Source organism: Ranitomeya imitator, chromosome 8 (assembly GCF_032444005.1).
Source record: "Ranitomeya imitator isolate aRanImi1 chromosome 8, aRanImi1.pri, whole genome shotgun sequence".
In the NCBI taxonomy this organism is placed as follows: domain Eukaryota; kingdom Metazoa; phylum Chordata; class Amphibia; order Anura; family Dendrobatidae; genus Ranitomeya; species Ranitomeya imitator.
The window spans coordinates 136,036,741-136,062,058 of NC_091289.1; the positions used below are offsets into that span (position 1 = coordinate 136,036,741).

Here is a 25,318-nt window from a genome sequence, read left to right on the forward strand (position 1 = left end):
GACTCTAATGACTACGCGGAATAACAGAGTGTATGCCAAGTGAGAATCTTGACACATAACATTTTATTTACCCTCATCCTCTCCCATTCAGCAACTTCAACCCTTTCCTGTCTTCTGTCCACCCAAGTGAGAAACAGTGGCATGTCTGATCCCAGGTAGCCGTTTGGGGAATTCATAGCATCACTTATATTATACTGGCAATGTCACATGCGCTATAATATAAGACATAATATCAGCTAAAGTTATGCTTCTACTCATTAAACCATGAACTAAATGAGACAAACCTGTCTTTTTATGGCAGCCGTTCAGGACAAAAAACGGAAGCAGCCCATCACTTCAGGTAACCATTTTATTAAATCCGTCTTTCTATATAATCCCTGTGTCTCCATGATTGTCCTGCCGATTTGTGAGTGTATTTGCAATAGAGCTTTGATCCTCCTGCAGTTCCTACATCTTTGCGATCCATGTTTCTATACATTGGCATTAGAATATCCCGATGGACATTTGTAGGCTAGATTTTCTTCTTCCCTTCCTTGTATGGACTTAGAAAAGCCTGGCATCCTGTATTCCGTCATTCCGTGATCTAGTATTGGAAATGGTTGAGAGTTTGTGTGCATACTTTTGAGCATAAAAATTGTCTGGTGCCTTTAAAAGTTTAATTTTAGTCGAATTTTTTAAGTTAGGGCAGAGACAGACTGCCGTATATATCTCGATCAAGAATTGCATTGTAAAACACGTACTGGCTGTCGGCTCTCCTGACCTGAGCTTGAAAGCTGCATAGAAATACATCATACTGTCTTGCTCAGGTCAGGAGAGGTGCCGGCCAGTCCGTGAAGTTCGATGCGATAATTGCACGAGTTATACGGCAGTCTGTCTCTGCCCTTAGGTTGGAATTTTAATCGTAAGATGCTAATGCAGCTTTTTTCAATACTAGAGACAATTTGACCCTGTGGCCTTTTCCAAATGATCATTCTACCTTTCCACTGGACTTTCCCTTGCTCTGCTCCCGAGTGCCACCGCCTGGTGCTTACAGTTCTAAATAACGATTCACAATTTTTCTCTGACATACACAGCACCGGCAAACGTTGATAGAATTAAGACGAATGCCACTTTCCTAGATGTTGCAAACCCAAAGCAAGGTAGGAGGTCCATAGCATTGTCCGTCATCGTTACTGCAGTCTATGTGATTATGGCAATATTCAAGGAAGAGGTGACTAAAACTGAAATAACAATAAGCGCAAAGGGGTTTTATCCGAGTAACAGTGAGGAGACCAAAGGCACCTGTTATGATTGTGTGACCACAACCACTAATAGGTTTAAGGGGGCTGCAGACCCACATATCAATGTAAACCAGATTGGAAAAACAGGGTTAATTCTGCTCCCCCAGTGGATAAAGGATCGGTATCCAGAAATACGGTTTATTAGCCAACGCGTTTCAAAACTTCTTCATCGGGACAAATCATAATTTCACACATTGTGCTTTGTCCTGATGAAGATGGTTTGAGCTTCGAAACGCGGTAACTAATAAACCGCTTTTCTGGATGCTAATCCTTGATCCACTGGCGACGCAGAATTAACCCTTTCTTTCCAATTTAGTTAATATTCAAGGAGGGAAAGAAATTGTAAAAAATAACAAATATAATAAATACTGAATATAATTTAAAAAAATGCCAACAAAAGAAAAAACAACAAAAATAGTGAAATATAATAAGTATAGAAAATGAGACTGCAGAGAACCATGCCATCCGCTATTTAGCCCAAAAGGCTTTTCAACATTATTATAAGACGCCAAATATTGTCAGTGTACAAACAACCACACTAATGTTCAATCAGTACAGCTGAATCAATGATAACACACTATCGAGCAGCATGAGTGAAGCAGAATGAAAATTTGCAGCAAAGATTTGCTATAACTTTCATATCATTAATTTAAATCCCTACTAGTTATGAGTTTATAAATCCAGTGAGGAGGACAGCCTTCCCTGCACGGGTAGGACTGCCCACCGGACTCAAAAAACCCATAGTAAGCAAGGACTAAACCCTTTCATGAGCCAGACATTTTTCCATTTTTGTGCTTTAGCTTTTTCCTCCTCCTGTTTTCAGAGCACTACGTTTTCTATTTTTCTGTCGCCATAGCCATACAAGTTGTAGTTTTGAATAACTCTATTTAATTCACCATAAAACGCACTTAAACAAGGCCAAAAAAATTACATTGGAATAAAATGGTGAAAAAAAACAATTCTGTCAATGTATTTTAGTTTTGGTTTTATGACAATGATTCTGTAATAAAAAATGACCTGGCAATTTAATTCTTCAGGTCAGTATGATTACAGTGCTACTAAATATTGATGAGTGAGCGTGCTCGGCACTGCTTATAACTAAAATCGAGCATCAGGCTGCTCGGGCACACTCATTACTCTGCTGAGTATCAAGGGTGCTCAAGCGCAATGCTCGAGTCCTTGTCCCGCACGTTTCGTAGCTGAATAACAGCCAATCAACAATTGGTGATAGCCTATCATACACAGCAACGCATGAACCATGTTGGCTACTGGCATTACTATGATTGGCCGGCCGCATTGCGCCATTAGGACCCAGGGACCCAATGCTCAGCCCACTAAAATCAGAAGATAAAATGAATAATCACTGCTTCCCGGCAGCGAGAGATGGGCGGGGGAATCACTAAATATTCACTTAGCATTTACATCTGCTTAACTGATAAGTTATATAAAAACAAATAAGCACAAACAAAAGTCCTTTATTTAGAATTACACTCTCCAACAATTGCCCTTATTTACCCACTTATTAGAAAGTAAAGGACCCATGCTGGTCTGACGAAGTCCATAGCACTGTGATCACCGCTCCGATGTCCGCAGCATAAGAAGCCTCGTTCACAGACTGACGCTTGATATTCTGTAGCAGCTACTGCCAGTTCTCATTCTGAGAGTGGCGCGAGAGCCGGCCACTGTGATGAATGTTGACATCAATAAGGTTACCGCCGGTCACAGATGCTGTGTGACAGTGCTGGAAACAGTGTCTGATACTGGCAGTAACATGACTGACGTTACCGCTGGTCACAGCTGCTGTGTGACAGTGCTGGAAACAGTGTCTGATACCGGCAGTAACCTGACTGACGTTACCGCTGGTCACAGACACTGCCAGCTATCGTGGAGTGCTGCGAGGTCCAACAGTGTGTGCTGGTGTGACAGCCCATGAAGAACTATTCTCTGAACGGGGCATCATATGCTGGAATTTTGGACAGGGCTCGTCTTGAAACATCAATGTTGGTTACGATATAACCATTGGACTATGACGGACTGACATCAAATTTTTTTTTCCGGCGATTAACTAATGTAACCTCAGTGATGTCACTGAGGTTACATTAGTTCACAAATTCCTTGGTCTCATGGAGCACCTTAACCAGCAGACCAGCAATCCACATGACCTGGCAGAATTGTTGTAGCACGTTGGACTGTGCTACCGCCGGGTCACACAGAGCACAGTCTGGCAGTCTTACATACTACAGTGGTTTCGCTGGGCCATGCAGACTGCTGTGTTGTGCTCTGTGTGACCCAGAGACTGTGAGGCCCGGTAACCTGAAGAGAGCCTTTGAGGGACACTTTAAGTTCACTAGAGATCCTAGCTGCTGGAACACCTGGAGGTCGTGAACTCTCATAACCTTACTTCACAGCCTCCAGGTGTTCTAGCAGGTGGCAACTCCAGTAACCTTAAAGGCTTCCTTAAGGTCTCCGAGCCTCACAGCTGCTGTGAAACTTTAACAACCACCGAGTCTCCCGGCAGCTCCAGATGCCAAGTAACCTTAAGGGAGTATTAAAAATGACTTTAAGGTTACTAGAGTTTCCAGCTGCTGGAACACCTGGAGGTTGTGATCTGTTAGCCTTAGTTCACAGACTCCAGGTGTCCCAGCAGCTGGGAACTCCGTTGACCTTAAAGTTTCTTTAACTCATTTATTATTGCTTTTTTTTGCCTGTGTTTTTGTACATGTAGCATAATTATTGCAAATTAATCCTTTAGATATAGCTGTATCATCCTTATTTATTTGGCCTACATAATACAGAGAGACATCTTATTACAGGGCTAATTAAAAAATAACAATACTCTGCATGTAATAATGTTTAGGCTTTCGGCTGGAGGTGAGATACGTTTTTTCCTGACTTGCGTTTCACTGCTTATTGGGATGCATTAGTAAATTAAATCACCATGTTTGTAATTCTCTTTTGGCGACTGTATGAGCAAAGTAGGTAAATTGATTTTTCCTGTTATTTCTATAGACCAGAGACACTTTAACATAACAAATTAGAAGAATTAAATCTGTTTGTCGCATTGTTGTACAAGTTACAATCTACTGATGCAGACCACACTGTAGTCACCATGTCTATGATTGCTCATGATTCTTTTATATCCAGGATCTGACACTATGTATCTTGTCTGATTCCACTTTCCATACATTTAATGTGATTTTAGGAGGTAATCATACTGTATTAGCATCACTAATATTTTATGAGAGTTTACATTCAGTAATAAAAACATACATTTGTCTTCTTATAATTACTATCTGCCTGTGTAGATCATTACAGTGGTGGATTTCCCGGCCTATTACAGCATTATTAGACAAATGTACCCTAATTCTCAGCAAACATCACACATGCTATTTCCATACTTCCCCATCTGAAAATGCAAAATAGGTACATGACCCAAGCTAATAATGGCGGTAATCATTAGCAGCATGTCATGGCGGTTTTCAATTGGTACCACATTATTTATAACACAGAATAATAGGAAAACATTGTAATCCAGCACCACAACAATGTTAAAAAAAAACAATCTTTATTAGACAATTGTCTCTATAAAATAGTTTTAAAAAATTAGTCTTACGCATTTCGGACCACTGAGTCCTTAGTCATAGAAGTATTATATGCAACACGTAAATAATATTTTTCTCCCAGTCTTACAGATCCTAATGAATTCCCATCCTCAGACATCCTCGCAGCTTTCAATGTCCTCATCTCCCTAGACTTTCCCGCAGATGCTGTAGAGTACTTGCCTTACATGTAGATCCATCCATTAAAGGAAATCTGTTACTTGGTTTGAGAGCATAATGATGTAGGGGCTGAGACCCTGATTACAGTGATGTGTCACTTATTGGGCTGCTTGCAGTCATTTTGGTAAAATCACTTTTCTCAAAATATAAAAATCAAAGGCGTGCATATGCTATGTCTGTTAGTCCCCCAAAAAAGTTAGTAAAAAAATAAACCAAGGGGTAGGGTATCAAGAGACTGCAATTTCCCTATCAATCCCTAAAATGTATCTACCTACCTATGGAGGTTGGCACCCTAAATGTTGCGATATGGCACTCCCCCCGCTCAAAGTCGGTTATCTCTATAGGCCCTAGTACACACATAACCCATAATTAAAGTACAGCACAGATAGTGAAAAAACTTTGTCTCTGTATATGTGCCAAAGAAAGACACCTCTACATGAGGACAAAGGAATAGCGAGTAACTAATTCACAACTGATCTATATGTATGTCTAAATCTCAATATCCCTGAGACCAATGGTTAGGCATTTATATGATCCACATTAATTATAGGTTAGGTTTGGGGCTTAATAGATGTAGTTTATAGACACACCTTCTATTTTTGTACTTTGAAAGTGGTTTTGTGATTATTATTTGATACTAATAAAAGTTATATTTTAGGGGTGTACTTTTTTCTTGTTGGTTTGATACATAATTGGGGCTCCACTCTATACATTATTTTTATTGTTTTTTTCCTTAAAATCACTTTTATCAGCAGGAGTTTATCACTAGAAAACTAGTAAACCGACTTCCGCATAGTCCTCCATATTCATAACCTATATATAAAAGAACACCTTCACATTAGGCCAATAAAATCCACATAATCCTTATTAAGCATTATAAAAACAGGTGTCACCACAAAGGTATAAAACCACAGGCACAGGCAAAAGAAGGTGGGTAACCCAGGTAGTAACCCCAAAATAGAAAGTAATATGTGAATTACAATTTCATGTGCAAAAAACACTGTGTGACTATGTACAACCAAACACAGCAATGATAAGTAATATAATAATAATACAAGTGTATTTAGAAAATCAATAATACAATATACGGTAATTACCAATGGAGTACTCCTGGGGACCCACCACACCTGACGCGTGTTTCGCACTGAAATGCTTCGTCCAACTGTTCATTTACAGTTGTCTAACTGGACAGAAAATTGTTACCGTTCTTTCACCATTTACTTGCATTATCGAAACATTACTTGCATTAAGCATTATTTAAAATTGGCTGTGACAACTGCAAGCCAATCTAAGCACAAATGCAGGTTCTGTACTGTATGCCTTTTAGACTAGGCTTTTTAGATGATAAAGGGATCAAATAAATGTCATGTCCATATTATAAACTCTTGTGCTCCTGATGAAGCCGGATTAGCGGCGAAACATGTCGGGAGAGTGGGGAGAGCAAATGTGTTAGGTGTTAACAATTGAGGTGGCAGACAAGCCACCAATACAACTATTGCAGCAATAGGAGAGTTTAGAAATCGTGCTCTCAATTAAACAGTAAAATAGTATTATTAAAAAACCCACACATTGGTGATGTAGTGCGCCAATTGTAATTTAACCCCTTCCCGACCTGTGACACAGCGAATGCGTCATGAAAGTCGGTGCCAATCCGACCTGTGAGGCATATGCTGTGTCACGGAAATATCGTATCCCTGCCGGCCGGGTGAAAGGGTTAACTGTATTTTCATCCAACCTGCAGGGACAGGGGGAGTAGTACTTCAGCCCGGGGGGGTGGCTTCGCCCCCCATGGGTACGATCGCTCTGATTGGCTGTTGAAAGCGACATTTCACTTTCAATCAGAGCAATCGTAATATTTCACCAATGATAATTGGTGAAATATTACAATCCAAACACGGCCGATGCTGCAATATCATCGATCTGTCCCTGCCACCGCCACCGATCCACCGCCCCATCCTCTGTCCTGTCCTGTGCTCCATTCCCCTCCATCCTCCGGTCCGCTCCCCCCGCAGTCCGATCTCACCCCCCCGCTGTCTGATCCCACCCCCGCATACTTACCGACCTCCGGTGTCCGTCCGTCTTCTGCATGGGCGCCGCCATCTTCCAAAATGGCGAGCGCATGTGCAGTGTGCCCGCCAAATCGGCCGGCAGATTCATTCCAGGTACATTTTGATCGCTGTGATAGGCTCTATCACAGCGATTAAAATAAAAAAAATAATAAATAAACCCCCCTTTATCACCCCCATAGGTAGGGACAATAATAAAATAAAGAAAATATATTTACTTTTACTTTTCCACTGGTGTTAGGGTTAGAACTAGGGTTAGGGTTAGGGTTAAAGTTAGGGCTAGGGTTAGGGTTAGAATTTGGGATCGGGTTAGAACTAGGGTTAGAGTTAGAACTAGGGTTAGGGTCAGAACCAGGGTTAGGGTTGCAATTATGGTTAGGGTTAGAATTAAGGTTAGAATTGGGCTATATGCACACGGTGCGGATTTGGCTGCGGATCCGCAGCGGATTGGCTGCTGTGGATTCGTAGCAGTTTTACATCATGTTTACAGTACCATGTAAATGTATGGAATATTTTCCGCATCATGTCAATTCTTTGTGTGGATTCTGCAGCGTTTTACACCTGTTCCTCAATAGGAATCTGCAGGTGAAATGCGCACAAAAAACACTGGAAATCCACAGTAAATATGCAAGGAAAATGCAGTGCGTTTTACCTGCGGACTTTTCAAAAACTGTGCGGAAAAATCCTCACATGAATCCGCAACGTGGGCACATAGCCTTAGGGTTAGGGTTGGAATTAGAGATAGGATTGGATTTAGGGTTAGGGTTGGAAATAGGGTTAAGATTAGGGTTAGGGGTGTGTTGGGATTAGGGTTAGGCTTGTGGTTAGGGTTATGGCTAGGTTTGGGATTAGGGTTAGGGGTGTGTTGGGGTTAGGGTTGTGGTTAGGGGTGTGTTGGGGTTAGGGATGGGATTAGGGTTATAGCTAGAGTTGGGATTAGGGTAGGGGTGTGTTGGGGTTAGTGTTTGAGTTAGAATTGAGGGGTTTCTACTGTTTAGGCACATCAGGGGTCTCCAAACGCGACATGGCACCACCATTGATTCCAGCCAATCTTGCGTTCAAAAAGTCAAATGGTGCTCCCTCCATTCTGAGCCCCGACATGCGCCCAAACAGTGGTTTACCCAAACATATGGGGCATAAGCGTACTCAGGAAAAATTGCACGACAACTTTGGGGGTCTAATTTCTCCTGTTGCCCTTGGGAAAATAACAAAATGGGGGCTAAAAACTTATTTTTGTGTGTGAAAAAAATGACTTTATTTTCACGGCTCTGCGTTATAAATTTCTGTGAAGCACTTGGGGGTTCAAAATGCTCACCACACATCTAGATAAGTTCCTTGGGGGGTCTAGTTTCCAACACGAGGTAACTTGTGGGGGGTTTCTACTGTTTAGCCACATCAGGGGCTCTGCAAACGCAACGTGACGCCCGCAGACCATTCCATCAAAGTCTGCATTTCAAAACGTCACTACTTCCCTTCCGAGCCCTGACGTGTGCCCAAACAGTGGTTTACCCCACATATGGGGTATCAGCGTACTCAGGACAAACTGGACAACAACTTTTGGAGTCCAATTTCTCCTGTTACCCTTGTGAAAATAAAAAATTGCGGGCTAAAAAATAATTTTTGAGAAAAGAAAAATGATTATTTTATTTGCACGGCTCTGCGGTATAAACTTCTGTGAAGCACTTGGGGGTTCAAAGTGCTCACCATACATCTAGATAAGTTCCTTGGGGGGTTTAGTTTCCAAAATGGGGTCACTAGTGGGGGTTTCTACTGTTTAGGTACATCAGGGGCTCTGCAAACATAACATTACGCCCGCAGACCATTCCATCAAAGTCTGCATTCCAAAACGTCACTACTTCCCTTCCGAGCCCTGACGTGTGCCCAACCAGTGGTTTACCCCCACATATGGGGTATCAGCGTACTCAGGACAAACTGGACAACTTCCCTCTGGGGTCCAATTTCTCCTGTTACCCTTGTCAAAATAAAAAATTCCAGGCTAAAAAATAATTTTTGAGGAAAGAAAAATGATTTCTTATTTTCACGGCTCTGCGTTATAAACTTCTATGAAGCACTTGGGGGTTCAAAGTGCTCATCGCACATCTAGATTAGTTCCTTGGGAGGTCTAGTTTCCAAAATAGGATCACTTGTGGGGGATCTCCAATGTTTAGGCACACAGGGGCTCTCCAAACGCAACATGGTGTCCGCTAACGATTGGAGCTAATTTTTCATTCAAAAAGTCAAATGGTGCTTCCTTCCATCCGAGCCCTGCCGTGCGCCCAAACAGTGGTTTACCGCCACATGTGAGGTATCACTGTACTCAGGACAAATTGCCCAACAAATTTTTTGATCCATTTTATCCAGTTGCCCAGGTAAAAATGAAAAAATTGAGGCAAAAAAGTGTTTTTTATTTAAAAAAAACTACTTTTTCATTTTTACAGATCAATTTGTGAAGCACCTGGGGGTTCAAAGTGCTCACTATGCATCTAGATAAGTTCCTTGGGGGGTCTAGTTTCCAAAATGGGGTCACTTGTGGGGGTGCTCCAATATTTAGGCACACAGGGGCTCTCCAAACTCGAAATGGTGTCTGCTAAAGATTGGAGCCAATTTTTCATTCATAAAGTCAAATGGCGCTCCTTCCCTTCCGAGCCCTGTTGTGCACCCAGACAGTGGTTTACGCCCACATATGGGGTATTGGCGCACTCAGGACAAATTGTACAATAACGTAGTGTCCAGTTTCTCCTTTTACCCTTGGGAAAATAAAAAAATTATTGCTAAAAGTTCATTTTTGTGACTAAAAAGTTAAATGTTCATTTTTTCCTTCCATGTTGCTTCTGCTGCTGTGAAGCACCTGAGGGGTTAATAAATTTCTTGTATGTGGTTTTGAGCACCTTGAGTGGTGCAGTTTTTAGAAGGGTGTCACTTTTGGGCATTTTCAGCCATATTGACCCCTCAAACTGACTTCAAATGTGAGGTGGTCCCTAAAAAAAAATGGTTTTGTAAATTTTGTTGTAAAAATGACAAATCGCTGGTCAAATTTTAAACCTTATAATTTCCTAGCAAAAAAAATTTTGTTTCCAAAATTGTGCTGATGTAAAGTAGACATGTGGGTAATGTTATTTCTTAACTATTTTGTGTCACATATCTCTCTGGTTTAACAGAATAAAAATTCAAAATTTGAAAATTGTGAAATTTTCAAAGTTTTCACCAAATTTCCGATTTTTTCACAAATAAAAAATTATCGACCTTAATTTACTAGTAACATGAAGCCCAATATGTCACAAAAAAACAATCTCAGAATCGCTAGGATCCATTGAAGTGTTCCTGAGTTATTACCTGATAAAGGGACACTGGTCAGAATTGCAAAAAATGGCCAGGTCATTAAGGTCAAAGTAGGCTGGGTCATGAAGGGGTTAATAATGTAGTTGTGTATATTATTTAATTCATTTTAAATAATATCTAATCAAAGTTATGTTTTAGTAATGAAAAGAATAATACTTCTCTGCACATTTGGACAAGTATACACTATATACTGTACATCTTGTATTACTTACCCTCATTCTAGAGCCTGGACTGGGTTCTTACTAATCTACGTACAATCTTTGAGTATTTGTACAATGGAGAAGCGCTCATTTAATTCAATTAGTTTTCATTAGACCCTCCAAATTGTGATCCTTGCTTTATGCATGAAACATGTGCAGTATACCTTATAGTATGTTTCTGGTTCTGGGAAGGAAAGAAAGAAAGAAAGAAGGAAAGAAGGAAGGAAGGAAGGAAGGAAGGAAGGAGAAGGAAGGAAGGAATAGAAGGGAAGGAAGGAAGGAAGGAGAAGGAAGGAAGGAATAGAAGGGAAGGAAGGAAGGGGAAGGAAGGAAAAGGAAGGGAAGGATGGAAGGGAAGGAAGGGAAGGGAGGATCATTTGATCATTTTCCTTTTTAAAGCTCTATGTGGAATTTTACCTGATAACGTGATGGCAAAAAAGTAAAAGACTCTGTGAGTTGTGAGCAGCGCAGATATTCCCAGGAGAGGGAGCAGAGAATTGTAAAACCCTGAAGCTCTTTCATGAATTTCAAGCCGCTAAGTGCCGAGGGATTCCATTATCTACATGAAATTCCTGTCCTCTCTTCATCTACAGCTTTGTTTGGTTAAGTGAGCTAAGAGTTTTTGGTGCTGTATGGGGTCACAAAACCCATCTATATTTCGAGGAACGAAATCCTGTTGAATGCAATTGAATTTTTCTTCGACATTGTTTAATTTAATCATATCAGTAAAACTCCTATATTCTGCATGTTTCCACTAATATCTCTTATGTTACCTCAGACCAGAAAATAGCAAAGCAATACAGATAGGAAAAGCTAAATTAATTTGAGCTGGATGGATAGATAGATAGATAGATAGATAGATAGATAGATAGATAGATAGATAGATAGATAGATAGATATTATCCAGAAAAATGAAGGCAGCACTCCAATAGAAAAAAAAGTGTGGTTTATTGGCCCATGTGCGACGTTTCAGTCCAGGATGTGGACCTTTCTCAAGTCCACATCCTGGACTGAAACGTCGCACATGGGCCAATAAACCACATTTATTTTCTGTATTGGAGTGCTGCCTTCATTTTTCTGGATAATAGCATGAGGTTTGGTACATACCTGGAAGGATTGTTTGCACCCTTTGTTTTCTTTTGGTGCTGCTTTTTGTTTTCTTTTTCTGAATAGATAGATAGATAGATAGATAGATAGATAGATAGATAGATAGATAGATAGATAGATAGATAGATAGATAGATAGATAGATAGATAGATAGATAGAGATATGGGATAGATAGATAGATAGATAGATAGATAGATAGATAGATAGATAGATAGATAGATAGATAGATAGATAGATAGATAGATAGATAGATAAAGTATCTCTCAAAAGTGAATACACTGCTCACATTTTTATAAATATTTTATTATATCCATCATGGGACAACACTGAAGATATGGCACTTTGATAAAATATAAAGTAGTCAGTGTACAGGTTGCATAATAGTGTAAATTTGATGTGCCCTCTAAATAACTTAACACACAGTCAATAATGTCTAAACTGCTGGAAACAAAAGTGAGTACACCCCTAAATGAAAATGGCCAAACTCTGCCCAACTAGCCATTTTTCCTCCCCTTTTCCATGTGACTCATTAGTGTTACAAGGTGTCAGGTGTGAATGGGGAGCAGTTGTGGTAAATTTGGCATTATCGCTCTTACACGCTCTCATACTGGTCAATGGAAGTTCACCATGGCACCTCATGGAAAGAACTCTCTGAGGATCTGAAAAAAAAGAATTGTTGCTGTACCTAAAGATGGCTGAGGCTATAAGAAGATTGCCAACACCCTGAAACTGAGCTACAGCACAATGGTCAACACTATACAATGTTTAACAAGACAGATAGCACTCAGAACAGGCCTCACCATGGTTGACCAAAGAAGTTGAGTGCACATGCTCAGCGCCATATTCAGAGGTTGTCTATTAAAATAGAAGTCTGAGTGCTGCCAGCATTGCTGCAGAGGTTAAAGGGGTCGGGGGGTGAACCTGTCTGTGCTCAGACCATACACCGCACACTGCATCAAATTGGTCTGCATGGCTGTTGTCCCAGAAGGAAGCTTGTTCTAAAGATGATGCACAAGAAAGCCTGAAAACAGTTTGCTGAAGATAATGAGACTAAAGACATTGAAGGAACCATGTCCTGTGGTGTGATAAGACCAAGATAAACTTATTTGATTCAGATGGCGTCAAGCGTGTGTGGCGGCAACCAATTGAGGAGTACAAAGACAAGTGTGTCTTGCCTACAGTCAAGAATGGTGGTGGGAGTTTCATGGTTTGAGGCTGCATGAGCGCTACCAGCTGTGGGGAGCTACAGTTAATTGAGGGAACCATGACTGCCAACATGTACTGTGACATACTAAATGACAGTACTGTGTAGTGAGCATGATCCCCTCCTATGGAAACTGGGTGGCATGGCAGTATTCCAACATGATAATTACCCCAAACACCTCCAAGAGGACCACTGCCTTGCTAAAAAAAACTGAGGTTAAAGGTGCTGAATTGGCCAGGCATGTCTCCAGACCTAACCCCTATTAAGCATCTGTGGGGCATCCTCAAATGAAAGGTGGAGGAGCACAAGGTCTCTAACATCCACCATGTCATCATGTCTGAGTAGAAGAGGATTCCAATGGCAACCTGGGAAGCTCCAGTCACCTTTATGCACAAGAGAGTTAAGGCAATGCTTGAAAATAATGGTGGACACAGAAAATAGTGACATTTTAGGCACAATTTTGCCATCTTCACTTAGGGGTGTGCTCACTTTTGTTGCCAGTAATTTAGACTTTAATGACTGTGTGTTGAGTTATTTAGAGGGCACACCAAATCTGCACTGTTATACAAACTGTACACTGGCTACTTTACATTGTAAAGGCTCACTTGCTTGACAAAGGCTCATTTGCTCTTGAGCTGAAACATTACCACCTGTTCACATGGACCAATAAATACAATACTGGGAAAGGTTCACATTTGGAACAAAATATTTCCTTGCCCCCATGGGTCAATAAACCACTGAAAATTGGACTGTGGAGTGCTACCTTCATCTTTTTAAAAATAAGTTGAGATTTGCTATTGCCCAGAGGGGTTTGCACCCGCTGTATTTTTTTGCCACTGCTACCTCCCTAAATACAAGCGGGTGCTTGTGTTTAGGGAGGTAGATAGATAGATAGATAGATAGATATGATAGATAAGATAGATAGATAGATAGATAGATAGATATGATAGATAAGATAGATAGATAGATAGATAGATAGATAGATAGATAGATAGATAGATAGATAGATAGATAGTCAGACAGATATGAAGTGGAAAAATGGATATGAGACAGATAGACAAGAAAAGGCTCACTTGCTTGACAAAGGCTCAGAGGTGCCCATAACCATAATTTTCATGCCTGTTCCCCAAAAAATAAATATAGGACAACTTTAATTACACCACTTTTAATAAATAAGGACCACAATATTTTTTGACAGGGACCCTGGAATCCGTAAATGGATTCTCGTGCTGCTCACACTACTTTCAATGCAGTATAATAAATGCACATCCTAAAATGCAAATGGCCACGTGGAATTTCGGGTAACTGTACCTGCGCTTGGACGATGCCGCCAGACGGTGAGATATTCTGAGCTGACAGGTCTTCTGCAATCTAGCCAGGAATCTCTAATTGAGGAATATGAGAAAGATCAGATACGTTGTGCCTCCCTTTTCTTCTTTAATTTGCTTAACTCACTTAAGTTACCATCTCCTCTTGATCCGTCCATTACTTTAATATCAAGAATGTTTATTTCTGTTTGAAATGACATGAGAATAACAACAACCAGGCTCCGCACATTATTAATTCCTTGTTTTAAATAATTTTGATCAATTTGACATCCTTTCTCTCACATGTTGATACGACTCTTAGCTGCACTCTGACAGACCGTAGGGAGGAGAGCATCTGCAGACAGTTCTGCGTCCCTACATCACAGATCACACTGACAGCTGCTCAGGGCAATCTGTGATACTAATCAATACAGATGGAAATTAATAGAAATCTATGGAGAGGACATTTCACAGTGTATCAAAATGACACAGTGCTACATTTATTTGCCACAGTTACATATACATGCTCTATGTAAGCTTTTTTTAATAGATTGTCACTGGTAACATGGTCCTACTGCTTGGTGATTATTCTGGTAAAGTAAAATTACCATGCAAGTCAATAAAAAATAATCCCCCTCTAGTAGATAGGTCCCAAACCTTATGTTCCACTCATCATGGTGGTGTGTCTTCGTATATTACTTATCATACTATAAAAACTCAGATTATTGTGGGCCTCATAAATAGGTTTTGCACTGATCATTCTTGTAATCAGAGTCAGAGGGGCTCCTTCGCCCTTTATCCCCTTTTTTACAGCGATCTGGTCTTCACTATAGGGGTCTCAGGGTTGCATCTGCAGAGCAGCTACTCAGTGATGGACAAATCTGAGGGACAATCAAGCTCGCTGAAGTCAGAACAAGAGACTAACCAACAAGGGCAGATTCAGAACCAGTAGCGGAGTCAGGGATAGCCGAGTCAGAGTCCAGGAGGTCAGACAAGTCCACAAGCAGAGAATAAAGCAGTTTGTGGTTAAATTAGAAAAGGCATCAATGGGTCAAGAAGACTGGTCTCGGAACAGCTGGGTCAGAACCTTAGAAATACAGTACAAATGAGCACACCAGGTGGTACACACAATACAATTGCTGACACAGAGTAAGGTAAAGAGGATATTTAACGTTCTGTTATTTGCCTTAAATATGCAAATTGTCTCTTCAGAGAGGAAGAGGACTAGAACTCTAGCGCCACCTATTGGAAGTAGCAATCCTAACAGTCAATGTCGACTCTTTAACGAGCCTTGTCACATGACTTAGGATAAAAGCCAAACCAGAATCTCAATTTGCAGACACTGTGTTTCGGGGTACTGCCCCTCATCTGTGCAAAGTGGAGATCTGGTTTGGCTGAGCGAGAGGGAACTGACCCGGATCCAAGAAGTATTGTTTCTCCTTGTGGAGAGTGACATGTTAAGCATGTCATTTTTGGCCCCATGAGAATTCTGCTGTTCTCCTGAATTTGGCTCAATTTATATTTTATTGCCGTAGATTTTTTTTTAGCTAACAGAGAGTGGTCCTCAAGTGGACACCCCAAGAAAAGAGTTGAGGTACATGCCCACTTGGCTAAAAAGACTAGTTTTACATACTGGGAAGATATTGTGTTACATTCATGTCTGTGCTCACTTCCTCTGCTTCTGATTCTGTCACTAGCCAGAGTTAAGAGGTCGATACCAGGAGACAGGGCAGCTGTGTGAATTGATATTATGGAACTTGGGGTGATGTCCAGGCCGTGAGATTGTGGGTTAGCTCCTGAACATGGTCATCTTATTAACTCCCTTGTGTGAGTCTTTGCTGCAGCTTCTGATTCTGTCACCAGTTCCTACTTCTTGTTGCTAAACATAAATTATTATTATTATTATTATTATTATTATTAAAACTCCAGTTTATCTGCCTTTGCTCATCGCTTGTTGATTCCTGTTTCTCAGTTCAGCCCATGTCTTAACTACTCTGCTGCCAGATGAGTCTGTTCCTGTTCCTGACCTCCTGGTATTAACTCAGTTTTCTGACCATCCTGTGCCAGCTCGCTCCACTGGCCAGCAGCCACTCCGTGGACCCAATCCAAGATGCCCTGTGTAAGTCCAGATCCCTACATAGGACTTAATGTGTTAAAAATAAGGCAACTTCTGGGATCTTCTGGATGGAGTGGCTAGCTTAAAGCTTGTTCTTGGAAGCCCTATTAATCAGGCTACCAGGGCGCACAATGCCTTTATAGATACAAGATGAAGCTAAATACAGTGGCAGCTTCAGGAGAACACTGGCATTTACACAAGGTAAAAAATTACATATTTATGGCAAGTTATGGTTCCTAGTATAGTTATGGTTAAATAGAGCGCCTAGACTGCAGATAGAGAAATCTTGGAACACACCACCACCACCACCACAGGTAGTAGAAGCGTATGAGCATTTGCACCATTTGCACTGTGTAGAAAGTGCATAATAATAATAATAATTTTTATTTATATAGCGCCAAGATATTCCGCAGCACTTTACAATTAAGCGGGGACATGTTCAAACAATAAATTCAGTACAAGTTAAGACAATTTAAACACTGACATTAGGGGTGAGGTCCCTGCTCGCAAGCTTACAATCTACAAGGAAATGAGGGGACACATAGGTGAAAAGTGATTGTTATTTCAGGTCTGGCAATTATAATAAATAGGGATTTTCATATAAAGCTGCATGAACCGGTCATCAGCCCGTGTGTTTAAGTGCAATAGTCAAGTATCAAGTGCAGTTCTCATGTGCATGGAGGGTGTGGAGACAGATGAATATTAGGGTGCAGATTCAGATGCAAATAATATTTGGAAGGAGGTAACAGGACAAAGTTAGTTTACTGAGTAGTTGATTTGGTAGGCTTGTTTGAAGAGATGGGTTTTTATAGCGCGCTTGGATAGGTCGGGGCTAGGTATCAGTCTGATTGTCTGGGAAGTGCATTCCAGAGAGCTGGCGCAGCACGAGAGCAGTCTTGGAGACGGAGGTGCGAGGTTCAGATTACAGGGGATGTTAAGGTACCGTCACACTAGACGATATCGCTAGCGATCCGTGACGTTGCAGCGTCCTCGCTAGCGATATCGTGCAGTGTGACAGGCAGCAGCGATCAGGCCCCTGCTGTGCTGTCGCTGGTCGGGGAAGAAAGTCCAGAACTTTATTTGGTCGCCTGACTCCCCGCAGACATCGCTGGATCGGCGTGTGTGACACCGATTCAGCGATGTCTTCACTGGTAACCAGGGTAAACATCGGGTAACTAAGCGCAGGGCCGCGCTTAGTAACCCGATGTTTACCCTGGTTACCATCCTAAAAGTAAAAAAACAAACACTACATACTTACCTACAGCCGTCTGTCCTCCAGCGCTGTGCTCTGCACTCCTTCTGTACTGGCTGTGAGCGTCGGTCAGCCGGAAAGCAGAGCGGTGACGTCACCGCTCTGCTTTCCGGCCGCTGTGCTCACAGTCAGTGCAGGAGGAGTGCAGAGCACAGCGCTGGAGGACAGACGGCTGTAGGTAAGTATGTAGTGTTTGTTTTTTTTACTTTTAGGATGGTAACCAGGGTAAACATCGGGTTACTAAGCGCGGCCCTGCGCTTCGTTACCCGATGTTTACTCTGGTTACCGGCATCGTTGGTCGCTGGAGAGCGGTCTATGTGACAGCTCTCCAGCAACCAAACAGCGACGCTGCAGCGATCCGGATCGTTGTCGGTATCGCTGCAGCGTTGCTAAGTGTGACGGTACCTTTAGTCTTAGGTCATTTGTAGAACGGAGGGCACGTGTAGGGTGATAAACAGAGATGAGAGAGGAGATATAAGGTGGTGCAGAACTGTGGAGAGCTTTGTGGGTGAGAGAGATGAGTTTATACTGGACCCTATAAGAATGGGTAGCCAGTGTAATGACTGGCTCAAGATGGAGGCATCGGTGAAGTGGCTGGACAGAAACATGACCCTGGCTGCCGCATTCAAGATGGATTGGAGAAGAGAAAATTTGGTAAGAGGGAGACCAATCAGAAGAGAGTTGCAGTAGTCCAGATGGGAATGAATAAGAGCAACAGTAAGAGTCTTAGCAGTTTCAAAGGTGAGAAAATGTCGGATTCTGGAGATGTTTTTAAGATGCAGGTGACAGGAGCGAGTGACTGATCGGATATAGGGAGTAAAGGAAAGTTCGGTGTCGAATATGACCCCAAGACAGCGGGCATGCTGCTTGGGAGTTATGGTTGAACCCTCCAGGGTAATTTCAATGTTGGGTAGAGTGAGGTTAGTAGAGGGGAGAAACACAAGTAGTTCAGTTTTGGAGAGAAATCCCTGATTTCATTTTGTTTTTCTGACTTTCCAAAAGATCAAATCTTTTAGTTATGCAATTCAAATAGTGCTTTAAGTTAGCAGGTATAGCTAAGGGAGGCATGATAGGGGAAAATAACACCAAAAGTGATTATATGACATCACACCTTTGACTTTTGTGTCTAGACTCATATCATAATTTATACCATAACTGACGGAAAAAAAACAAGGACCTTACAGCCTAATATTACTCATTGACCTATTGAGGTTCTTAGCTAAAATTGTGATCAAAGTGTAAAAGCCCACCTTCATGTAACAACAAACTCTGTAGTGGATCATTGCTCTATTTAGCGTAGCTTTGTATCATGTCATAGTTTTGATATTTTCTATCTACTATGAAAACTCATTTGAAACCAGTTTAGTCCCTCGTACATTTGTATGTACAAATCTCAGCTGTGCTAGATCAGCATTTCCCATTTAGCAGATTGAATATTTTCACTATTCATCTTTACAACTATTTAGAGAAAATATATGCGGTCACACCATAATTTGGTTTATTAATGCCGGCTCTATAAAGAAAAATAAAAAATCAACATGCAGCCTTCAGGTATTCCCACTATCATACCGTAATGGGGCGCAAGTGAATTTGGCAAGAAGAGCAGATTAGTAATCTCACAAAATACATTAGCAATCTCGCTAAGATTTATAGCGAGAGAACCGAAACTCTATCCAGTGGGAGCCGCGATAAATCAGATCCTGACCTAGATTTATGGGTAGCAAATAAATGCAATTATCTCGTTCATCTGCTCCAAATTATTGTGTCTGGGTCTCAGCACTATAACCGTAACAGAACAAAACGCGGCTGAATCACTGCCCTTAATTGCATGGATTAGCAGCGGCTGTGCGCAGAATGAAAGCCGAGGACTTCTGAGTCTTCCCATGTAGTAACGAATCGAACGCTCTCACATACCACATAGTGGGAGAGATAGGTGGGGGAGGAGGGGGCCGAGAATCATTTTCTATGTCTTTTATTATCCCTGGCAGAGCTGTCACTCATTAGCTTTGTGTTAATAGCGCGCCTTTTATTGTAGCACACATCATTAATTTTATGACATCATCGTTCTGCTACAGGTTGGCCAAAATGTGTCATCCTCACAGATTAATTGCAGAATTTTCTATCACAGCCATCCTTGCACTACCACTGATCTTATCTTTTCATCCCGAGATTAGGATTGGACTATATTAATTCATCACATTGATGAAGTAGAGCTGGAACTGTCAATGAAGAGGGGTTGATTTATTTGATCTAATATCTTGAAGAAGTGAATCTTTTCTCCATATGGTGTGTCCTGCTGCATTTCATACATTTTTTTTCCATGAAACATACTACATTTTAATAAATTGCATCAGAGTGCAAATAAAGAACCAGCCAGATATCATATTCCTCTGACCTAGAACTGTAGATAATTGTGAAGAGCGTTGCTCCAAAAAGCGAGATGATCACCACCTGTCATTGTATGCCACTGAGACAATTTCTTTTGCCAGGTTGTTAAAACATTTCTTCAGTTGTTTCATAGTTATATCTGTTTCTGAGTGACAACCATTATCACATCTCCCATAGGGGTTGTCACACATTTTTACAAACTGTTGACCTGGCAGTTTGCGTAGTTATGAAGAAACATGGGAGCCACTCAACGGCCTGTAAAAGCTAGGTGACATCCTATGAGAGTGCTTTTTGTATAGTCTGTCTTATCAGCATTATCATTGAACTGTGTAAGGGTACCGTCACACACTGCCATTTCGATCGCTACGACGGTACGATTCGTGACGTTCCAGCGATATCGTTACGATATCGCTGTGTCTGACACGCAGCAGCGATCAGGGATCCTGCTGAGAATCGTACGTCGTAGCAGATCGTTTGGAACTTTGTTTCGTCGCTGGATCTCCCGCTGTCATCGCTAGATCGGTGTGTGTGACACCGATCTAGCGATGCGATCCAGCGATGCGTTCGCTTGTAACCAGGGTAAACATCGGGTTACTAAGCGCAGGGCCGCGCTTAGTAACCCGATGTTTACCCTGGTTACAAGCGTAAAACTAAAAAAAACAGCACATACTTACATTCTGGTGTCCGTCAGGTCCCTTGCCGTCTGCTTCCTGCACTGTGACTGCTGGCCGTAAAGTGAAAGCAGAGCACAGCGGCTGTGCTTTCACTTTCACTTTACGGCCGGCAGTCAGTGAGTGCGGGAAGCAGACGGCAAGGGACCTGACGGACACCAGAATGTAAGTATGTGCTGTTTTTTTTTTTTTAGTTTTACGCTTGTAACCAGGGTAAACATCGGGTTACTAAGCGCGGTCCTGCGCTTAGTAACCCGACGTTTACCCTAGTTACCCGGGGACCTCGGCATCATTGGTCGCTGGAGAGCTGTCTGTGTGACAGATCCCCAGCGACCACACTACGATTTACCTACGATCACGGCCAGGTCGTATCGCTGGTCATGATTGTAGGTAAATCGTATAGTGTGACGGTACCCTTAGATAAGAAAGAGGAATGGATAATAGAGAAAAGAGGAATAAAAGGGAGCAAGAAAAAGTGAGTCAGGGAACGGTTGAAATCGATAAAACCTTATGCACATTTTCATAGTAAAAGGGAACTCTACAATGTCCAAGAAGGGTCCACTGGGGGCCAGATAACGAAGAATGCACAGGGACTATAAAGAACATCTGCAATTAAATGGGTTATCCATCAACATATCAGAAGTTAGAGACAGCAGTGACATTACGATGCACATACCTGTGTGCACGATTGGCAGGTATTGTTCACATGTCCCATTCTAATGAATAGTACACTGGCTTCCTATTGTCCAGAGACTCCAGTTCAAAACCCTTACTATGACATACAAAGCAATGCACAACCTGTCTCCTCCATACATCTGTGACATGGTCTCCCGGTACTTACCTACACGCAACCTTCGATCCTCTCAAGATCTCCTTCTCTACTCCCCTCTTATCTCTTCTTCCCACAACCGCATCCAAGACTTCTCCCATGCTTCCCCCATACTCTGGAACTCTCTACAACAACAGACTCTTGCCTACCACGGAAACTTTCAAAAGGAACCTGAAGACCCACCTTTTCCGACAAGCCTACAACCCACAGTGATCCTCAACCTACTGAACCGCCGGCCGCACAACCAGCTCTACCCTCTCCTAATGTATCCTCACCCATCCCCTGCAGACTGTGAGTCCTCGCGGACAGGGTCCTCTCTCCTTCTGTACTTGTGTGTGCATTGTATTGCTCATGTTGATTGTACTTGTCTATGTATGCCCCTTTTTTCACGTGTAAAGCGCCATGGAATAAATGGTGCTGTAAAAATGAATAATAAGCATACCTGCCGATTAGGCACACATCTCAGTTAGTGTGTAGTTCGTAACGTTATCAACGTCTCGATGTCCCTTTATCTTTTTCTTTCTTGAAATATTATGCAATTCTGATGAATTCTCTCAGAAAAAGGGTAACAGCCTGGATGTGGGTCTCATGAATTCTTAAGAAGCAGTTATAATGTGGTCCAGTTTCACAGACATACATTGCTCAGCAAAAATATTAGGCTGGGATGCCAAAAAATGCTGCAAAGTAAGAATGCTATCAAAAGTAGGAATGTATTTTATTTTTATGAATTAACAAAATGCAGTGAACAATGAGAAATTTAAATCAGTACCAAATCAATATTTGTAGTGATCGCCCTTTGCCTTCTAAATAGCACCAAAGCATCAATTCTTGTAGGTAATTGCACATAGTTTTTGAAGGAGTTTGGCAAGTTACCGTAAGTTGTTCCAAACATTTTGGAGATCTAACCACAGATGATCTTTGGATATCCAAGATGTTTGGAAAAGCCTCCCTGCCAAGTTCCTTCAAAAACTGTGTGCAGATGTACCTACGAAAATTGATGCTTCGATGTTGTTTTCATTGCAAAATGTGAGCACAACAAAGATTGCTTTGATTTCAATTCAAATATTGCTTTGATTTCAATTTCTCTTTTCTTCATTCACTTTGCATTCTGTTAATTGATACATTTAATCTATTAAGACTTTTATTTTTTAAAGCATTCTTACTTTGCAGCATTTCTTCAGCACCTACTTCAAACTTAAAGGCTCATTCAGATGTCCGTGCAAATCGGTCCGAGACCAGACTGCAATGCACGGACTGGCCACGAGTCTCCTGGCCCAATAATGACAGGTTAATAGAAATATATGAAGCGTTCACGTTTGGGTCTGGAGAGCTGCAGCCAACCATGCACTAGGGGTTCCATCCTCCGACCAATTGGAATGGATGTGAAAATGAGTCCTTACACAGTACTGCATGTAATCAGAAAAGCTAATGATTACACCATTAACATTTTACTAATCTGGGGCTACTTTTTTGCATTAGGACTATTCAGTCATACAGTAAATTTAACCCCATGTCTATAAAAAAAAAAGATAGCCCAATAAGAAATTAACGCTCTGTCGCTTAATGCAATCCACATTTGTGAAGTTACCATGTAATAATGTATTGCTTCCCGACCAAGGCTTCCTAAAACTCTAACGTTATCTGGAACCTAGGCAGAGGTTCCAAGAGGACAACAGTAACAAAAGTGGTCACTACAAATTAGCTTCAACCTGCCCAGTAACATTTGGCATGAGGATAAGCAAAGTTGTCAACAAATCCGGCTAGGACTGGATTCTCAGTTTGAGAATAGAGTCTTGAAGAGTAGAAACATGTTCATGGATTCCTCAGAAGTAATTACGTGGGGAACCACTGGACTAGGGGTTATCATCTACCGTATATTTGATTCCATAAACTGTGTGGGTAACCTAATAGGCTCATATAAATTGACATATAATATCATATTCTGTTGACTTTTGTACATATAAGAGGCTTCATCACTTTAATTTACCCATACAGGAATGATCTAACTGGATGTCGGAGCTGAAGCTCTAAAGAGAAACTTCAGACATTAGGACCGTTTCATTGGAGAGTGTCACAATATTAATCTATAATCCCACATCACAGCTGATTACAAACATGAAATTGCTTAATATAATTTTTATATACTGAAAATCTGACATACAAAAGTTCCAAGCACAAAAAATGTAGTTTACTTCATGTATTGTGGAACATTTTTAATGCCAGAATCTCTAAGCAATGACAAATGAGCTTGAGGGCTCAAAAACACATTTTCTTTCAAAAATTAATTCCTGGTCTAAGAGTCTAGGAGACTTCTTCTGTTTGTTCTAAAAACATGTATCAATGACATATCAGTACATCATCCTACGATAATGACATTTCTTCTATGCAATAAACGGGCCGCGTCAGTGCTTTTGCTCAGAGTTTCATCTGAGTTTCATCAGTGTATGAGATTTTACTATTAGAGCTTAGGCAAAGTTTCAACATTTTTTTTCTCAGATGAAAAAAGAATGATAGTTGTTTCTCAAGTTTCTCTTATTAAATAGTCAGTGAAAATCTACAGCACAAGGATAGCATTCGAGTGCTGTACCATTTTTACTGATCCATAGATTTGTATTGGCAAGTTTGATCCAACATTCGTATCAATATCAGACAAGTCTCCATGCTTTTATACAGACTATTCGGTCCAAGGAAAAAATGGGATATGTGAACTCCCCAATACGCTATCATTTATATCTGTCGTATGAGAAAGAAGTTCCTAAATATCCCAAAATTGTGCTATCATTAATCTTTGACCTTTTCACTTACCTATATACCGTAATTACTCTAATCTACCATATTCTTAGGAAACAGCGTCTAGCTTAGGCAAATTAGCTTTTAATCTTTACTCTACAAAGTACCACCACCATCATAACTGAGATTTTTAAGTGAAGGATGATGTCTTGGTGTAAGAAAACCTTGAACGATTTTTCTAATGAAACTCTATTTTTTTTTCTTCTTTTTAAATTGTATTTTGTTTTCTATTTTTACTTTTATCTAAAAAGGTTTCATTTTAAAGATTAGGACATTAAATAAAAAACAAGTAAAACACACGACTTTTATAGAAAAAATGAAGCGCCTTACAATCGAGCTGCAGGCATGAAGAAAATAAGAGCTTCCCGGCAAGACCTAACATTTTCAGTTTCATAGTTTTAAAGGTTGAAGGTAGACATAGACATAAGTCCATCGAGCTCAGCTTATAACCTTAGAACACATTGATCTAGAGTAAAGCAAAAACCCCATGAGGCATAGCCTAATTCCTTCCCGACTACTGCTCCAGATTTCTTTCTTTAAAAAAAACGTATATTTTATTGGTTACTATTAGTTCTCATTTATTCAACTGAATGCCATTTTTGAAATCAAGTTGTAGCTTCCTTAATAGTGATGAACGAATATACTCGCTATTCGAGATTTCCCGAGCATGCTCGGGTGACCTCGAGTATTTGTTAGTGCTCGGAGATTTAGTTTTCATTACCGCAGCCGAATGATTTACAGCTATTAGCCAGCATAAGTACATGTGGGGGTTGCCTGGTTGCTAGGGAATCCCCACATGTAATCAAGCTGGCTAAGAGATGTAAATCATTCAACCGAGGTGAGGAAAACTAAATCTCCGAGCACTAAAAAAGCGTGCTCGGGAAATCTCGAGTAACGAGTATATTCGCTCGTCACTATTCCTTAACTTAAATGGTACGTTTAACTACTTCTGGACTATCCATAGACTTTACATGTCTTGGTGGTGCACAT

The 25,318-nt window shown here is 41.0% G+C and overlaps 1 protein-coding gene across 6 annotated transcripts in view; it reads left to right on the forward strand.

Annotated features, from left to right (window-relative positions):
- Positions 1–25,318, forward strand: part of NTNG1 (netrin G1) — a 479,224-nt gene that overhangs the window by 325,593 nt on the left and 128,313 nt on the right. For 3 of the 6 annotated variants that reach the window (XM_069737381.1, XM_069737384.1, XM_069737386.1), the window contains exon 6: positions 302–340. The exons of 1 other annotated variant lie outside the window; for it this stretch is intronic. In XM_069737381.1, coding sequence (XP_069593482.1) covers positions 302–340 — 39 coding nt within the window. Of the gene's footprint in view, positions 1–301; positions 341–1,073; positions 1,140–25,318 lie in introns of all 6 variants that reach the window. 2 more of the 6 variants (XM_069737380.1, XM_069737382.1) reach the window with 1 other exon arrangement.